At 42.2% G+C, this 6000-nt stretch overlaps 2 protein-coding genes across 9 annotated transcripts in view; one reads left to right on the forward strand and one right to left on the reverse strand.

Moving 5' to 3' along the window:
* WDR78 (WD repeat domain 78) overlaps positions 1-3699 on the reverse strand; it is an 83623-nt gene extending 79924 nt beyond the window's left edge. The window contains 2 exon segments of the mRNA XM_015595100.2: positions 3402-3469; positions 3471-3699. Of these exon segments, the coding sequence (XP_015450586.1) occupies positions 3402-3469; positions 3471-3572 (170 nt within the window). The 5' untranslated portion in view covers positions 3573-3699.
* The window catches only part of MIER1 (MIER1 transcriptional regulator), a 58403-nt gene continuing 56038 nt past the window's right edge, over positions 3636-6000 (forward strand). For 3 of the 8 annotated variants that reach the window (XM_015595103.2, XM_025051967.1, XM_025051968.1), the window contains exons 1-2: positions 4030-4153; positions 4926-5026. Coding sequence is in view for 3 of the 8 variants with exons in the window: in XM_006919298.3 (XP_006919360.3) it covers positions 3769-3835; positions 4926-5026 (168 nt within the window). In the remaining 5 variants the exon portion in view is untranslated. Of the gene's footprint in view, positions 3836-4029; positions 4154-4925; positions 5027-6000 lie in introns of those variants that run through there. The other 5 variants (XM_015595101.2, XM_006919298.3, XM_025051970.1 and 2 more) reach the window with 5 other exon arrangements.

A 6000-nucleotide genomic window follows, 5' to 3' on the forward strand; every position in this document is an offset into this window, starting at 1 on the left:
TGAACTCAGTCTCAAAATAAGAACCTAAAGGTACAAAGTGAAGGTAATAGGGCCAAGGAGAGAAAATAAATGTAGAGACATTTAGGCCAGTAATAATTAAATCAGTAAAGTTTGGGTTAAGGAGGAGAAGATCAATATTGTCAAATGCTACAGGGAGGTAGAAAAGCAAGCCCATTAATTTGGTGGCTTTTGAAATCTTTATGTTACTCATTGTTGACCTCTGAGTAGTTTCTATACAGCAACGGAGACAACAGATTGCAAGAGTTAAAAAGTGAACACAGGCACTTCTGGTGTTTGGTCCAACATGTCAAGACCATGAAAGTCATCGGCTCTATCCTCACAAGAAAATGGCTGAGCAAACTGAAAATCAATAGGTCTTCTTAGATCCATCAGAGAAATGAGCTTACCTGCAAACTTCTGCCCAGAAAGTTGGATGTAGGAGGAAACAGAGAATCACAATTTACTAGGAGCAGAAACTGCCACAGGAGCCAGTTAAGTGGTAGCAATTGACTAATAGCTGGAGACTCACTATAAACTAATTTGAAAGACAAAAACTCCTAGGGGCCCAGTCTTAGAGAAGCCTCTATACTTTTGTAAGTTTTACCTCCATGAGCCCCTCCAGGCCCCAAGGATGAAGATGGGCGAAAAACTCCCTGATGGTTCCAGCAGGGGGACAGGAAGTCATCATACTGAAACATACCTGGAATGTTTGGTTCTACTTAACAAAAGCCCGCCCTCAAGTAAAACTAGTTTATCAGAGCCTGACCAATATGAGGGAAGAAAAATACCCAACTGATTCCCTCTAGCCTTCTTGTTCCATCTAAGGAGAAAAAAAATCTGAAAATTGCTTATGAAGGTCACAGCCTATGGACAAAGACTCACTAAAAACTAGGACCTAATGATAAAATTATGGACCACTTTCTCTTCCCTCATCTTACCACCACATCCAAAGTGTTCCTGTTTAATAACAAGGAACTGCAAAGCTCAGACTCTATTTAAGAAGGAGTCTCTAGGGAAACATAAAAAATGGAGACAAAAACAAGGACACTAGAAGAAACTGAAGGCTCAGAAACGTACACAGCAAACAGTAAATATGGCATAATTCCTAGCCAGAGAAACATAAAACCTCACGCTAAAGGCTTACTTCCTTCAGTTCATATTACCTGATACAACATGTCCAGCTTTCAACAATAAATTATAAGGCATACCAGAGTGCAAAAAACAGTCTGAAGAAACAAAGCATGTATTAGAGCCAGATTAAAATATGGCAGAAATTTTGGAATTGTAAGACTGGGAATTTAAAATAATTATGATTAATATGTTAAGGACTCTAACGGAAATAGTGGATAGCATGCAACAACAGATGAAAATTCTAAGAAAGAATCAAAAGGAAATGAATAAAGACGAAGAATAGAGAAACTGAGTAAAGAAATGGGATAAAAGCATTGAAGAATGCTTTGTGGTAGTTTTTACTGTAATGGGAGATTGTCCAATATTATTAAGCCAATGGGAAAGACTCAAAATGAGAAAAATTGGAGTGAGAAAGTGGAAAATTCATAGATTCATGTTTCATGAGACCTTGTCCAAGATCAGGATTAAGTCCTAAAAGGAGGAAGATGAGAAGTAACATTAAATCGAACCAATGGCTGTAAACTTTAGTGTCTGTGAAATTTTAATTAGATAACATTGCTAACTCAAAAAGTTAAGATTATATTATTTCCCATCTTCCACCCAATTCTTTCCTTAATAGGTAATCTCCTATGAATTTGTCATTATTTAAGAAATTCCCAAGGGAATTTTCCTAACACTCCTTCAGCTACTATGAGGGTTGTATGACAAAAAAATTTACATGAATTCAACTTAATTTTACCTTGACATTTCCACACCTACATGCAACAACAACAACAACAACAAAAAAGATGAGAGTAACAAGTCGCTGAAGTTATAAACTCATTCATTCATTTGGTCAACAAATATTTATTGAGCGCTTTCTTCATTCTAGGCAATAGCAGTGAACAGAACAAAAATCACTGCCCTCATGGAGTACCACAGCTTGGGTGAAGACACATTAACAAACAAGTATATAATATATCAAGTAGGGATAAGTTTTAAGGAGAAAAATAAAGCAATGTTGAGAAATTGGAGGTGCTGGTAGGAGGAAGCATTACTAATTTATGTAGGGCTGTTAGAGAAGGATCCTTCAATAGGAAATGAGTCATGAGATTATCTGAAGGTACATTATTCCAAAAGACAGCAAATGCACATACCTTGAAGTGGGAAAATAATGTGCCTGATATTGTTGAGGAACAATATGGAGTGTAATTAGTCAATGGAAAGAGTCCAAGTTGAGATACTGTAAGGCCATATAAGTGTGTGAGCTTTTATTCTGAGTGAAATGAGGAAAACTGGAGGGGGGTTTTGAGAAGAGTCACAGTGATTACTATGTTGAGGGTGTTGGCAAGAAGACCATTCAGGTGGTTACTGCAACATTACAGTGACTTACATCGGAGTGGTAGCCTGGATTTATTTTGCAGGTAGAAATGGTAGAATCTGCTTATGGAGTAGGATATTCGAGAAGTCAAGAGTAACTCCAAGGCTTTTTACTAACCGAAAGAGTGGAAATTGCCATTTTACTGCAGAGCAGGTTAGAGAAGTAAGTTCAGTTTTGGACACAAATTAAGAGATGCATATTCACTTCTAAGTGCAGATGTTCGATTTTTGTAGTCTGTTTTTTGGGGGAAAGGTACTGTCTAGAGATATGAACTTGTGAATCATCAGTATGTAGGTGATTTTTAAGGCATACCAGTGAAAAGAGGTTTAAAAACTGACCCCAGCAACACTCCAACATTATATGGGAGAGATGAAGAGGCACCACCAGCAAAGTATTTTGCAAACTGGCCATAAACCAAGGGAGGAACTAGGGAAGAGTAGTGTCCTATAAACTAAATGAAGTGATTCAAAACTCAAGAAATGATAAACTAGATCAAAGCTGTTGATGAGGCAGTTAAAAAACGAAAACAGACATGGCCATTGCATTTGGCTGGACAGCTATTGTTGACTTACGAAAGCTATTTTCCTGGAGCGGTAGGATGGGCAAAAATCTGAGTATTGAATTAAAAAAAAAAAAACAAAAAAACGGAAGTTTCTCTCCCAAGTACTTTCAACAAGTTCTGCTAAAGAAAAATTACCTGAGCTGGGAAGGGTGGTTCTAAACAAACTAGACTTTTCTCATAGAGCAAGCACAACAGTAGGGGGTTTGAAAAAAGGTGTACTAGGAAGGAGACACTAATGCCTGGAAGCTTCTAGGGCTGCTGACTGAACCCAGATGCTGCAAGAGATAAGATCTAAAAGGGCTCCCTCCACGACCCAGGGGAATGGACTGTTTTAACGCCGGAACTTACAATCCGATGTTCGGCTGCTTGCGGCTGTTTACTGGAGAGATGGGCATGGTGGCGACTGCCTGGGGAGTGTGGTCGACGACCGCCTTCCTTGCCCGCTCCTGGAGACCCTGTACCCCAACCCCCGGCGTTAGCGACTCCAGCTGAAACACCGGAATGTTTGCCGGGCGTCATGGAGACGGTGGAGCCTAGGCTCAACAAGCGGCCGCGCGGTTGGCTGGCGGCTGTAGGCCGAGGAGGAGGGCGGAGGCGGAGGGGAGGGCAGAGGGTTGGTGGAGCTAGAGGAAGCTCGGGACGACGACTAGAAGAAGAAGGCGGGCGGCCCCGGCCTCAGGCCCCTCCCAGGCTGAGTCTCCCCAGCTGCAGGCGGATGGATGGGGCTTCTTCAGGCGGTGGCGGCAGCAGCGAAGGTGGCGGCGGCAACAGCGGCAGCGGCTGTAAGTGCAGCCTCCAGAAACCATCTCTCCTCTCCTAGTCCTTTTTGGGATGAGGCACTCCCGAGGTGTCCTCGGTCCCCTTTCTGTCCTTCCCCTCCCCCACACAGGGTACCGCCCGGAAGACCCTTAACTTCCGGGGAGGGGCTGCGAGAGAACGCGCCCGGCACGCTTCCCCTCCCCGGGTGCCGCCAGCCACCCAAGGCGCATGCGCAGCTCCCCTCCGCCGCCCACCCCCTCCCAGCCTGGTCTTTTGCTTTGGCGGCTGCTGTGGGGCCGATCTTCCACGGCATCCGCGGAGCGCTAGGAATCCACAGCGGAGTGAGTTCGAGTCGGCCAGTTCGCCTCCGCCCCTTTCTCTTGTCGGTCCCTGATTCTGGTCGGGGTGGGGCTAAGATGACCACCCCTGTGGCTCCGCCTCTTTTCTTCTGTATCTTGGCGTTCTGTCCCAGCCTGGGGGGAGGCTCCTGCTCGCACTGCAGCCCACGTGAGCAGGGTTCTGGGCAGACTGTCCCGTATTAGAGGGAGGGAGGAGAGACTGGAAGAGGGCATTATTGTGAGGGAACAAGGTCCTCCCAACCTGTGGGAGGATCCCTGGGGACAGATGTCTCCCAATCCTTTGAATGAGGTGGTTCTGCCAGCTTTTAGTGGAAAGATCTTTGGCCTGGAGCCCATCTCTGGTCTTTGCTTGCTGTATGACCTTGAGCGAGTCACTGTCCCTTCTCTGGGCGCCAGTTAACCCTAAAACTTCCTCCAACGCTAAAAACGCTTAATTTTGCAGAAAAGCTTATGCTGTTACAAGACTGGCGGGTCTCCTGAGGCCACTTAGCCAAGATGACCTGGAGAGTTGATTGAACTTGCTTCATTTGTAGGTGGAATGAGATGACCTACTTATTGGGTCTCTTTTATTCCTTTGCCATTGGTTACATATTGCATGACTCAAGATTCATTTATGTTTTTCTAAAATTGTCATGGGATCCTTGTCCTAATTCCTAGCTATCTTTTTAAAAATTAGAGACAGGGCGACTGGTGAGTTTGCGGTATCACAGTCTCTGGTCTAGTTACTACTGAGGCTCTCTTTCCTTTGATCCAGATGGTGTGGTGGCTCGATTCTCCCAGTGCCTGGCTGAATTTCGGACGTGGTTAAGAACCAACTGGTTGAGGTTCAATGCAGACAAGACGGATGTGATGCTGGTAGGCAGGGGCACACTTGGAGATTAAGGGAGGGAAAATCCAAACTCCCTCAAGTAGTATAAATATTACATTACTGTTCTTATATGTTCCAGTGTTTGAGAACTGCTGATGGGCCAATAATTGCCAGAGTTTGGGTGAGATAAAAATAACATGTCAACAATATAAGAACTATAAAAATGTCAATTTGTGATAATCTGATAAAATAGGGCCACTGGATAAAAGTCTATGTAAAAATTATGAAAAGAAAAGCCAAAAACTGTTCTTTTGAGAATCAAAAGAGTATATAAATGTTTTTTTGGGTGGCGTTAATAATAAAAATCTAACAAAAAGATGGTGATGCTGACTGTTGCATAGATGAGAGGCCTCCAAATGTAATGCATTACTGCTTTGTAACCTGCATCCTGCCTACTAAAGTACACTCAATTTATCTAAAAAGCCATTTAAAAAATAGTTGATTTTTTTTTTTTTGGTATTTAGGTATTTTCAACCAAATTAGTAGGTATTCATAAATTATTACCTGCACATCATGCATAGTCTGTCACTTTTAAACAAAAATTTTAAGAAATAGTTTACAAAAAAAGGGGACAGATGAACTCTGAAAATTGTTAGATACAGAATTTGTTTTTAGGGTTTTGAATGTGCTGTATTAATCCATTTCATTCAAACAGCCCCAGAGTCTAAATTGTTATAAGTATTTTCTTGATGCATTTTAAGAGGTACTCTTTTGAGTACAAACACATAACATGTGTTTGTATAGTATGTGTATATATTATATTTCAGTCAGGTGTTGGTACTGAATAAAAGGTTTTATCTCTTAGAATATGTAAATTTCCAAAGAAGTTTATTTATTGGTTAGTTTAAAGTACTGCTTAAAGTATAATTGTGACCCTAAAATGCTTTGGCTAACTGCAAAAATAATAACTCCAAGGGGTTCTGTGTGTGTGTGTGTGTGTGTGTGTGTGTGTGTGTATGTA

This window comes from Pteropus alecto, unplaced genomic scaffold, assembly GCF_000325575.1.
Source record: "Pteropus alecto unplaced genomic scaffold, ASM32557v1 scaffold25, whole genome shotgun sequence".
Classification (NCBI taxonomy): Eukaryota; Metazoa; Chordata; class Mammalia; order Chiroptera; family Pteropodidae; genus Pteropus; species Pteropus alecto.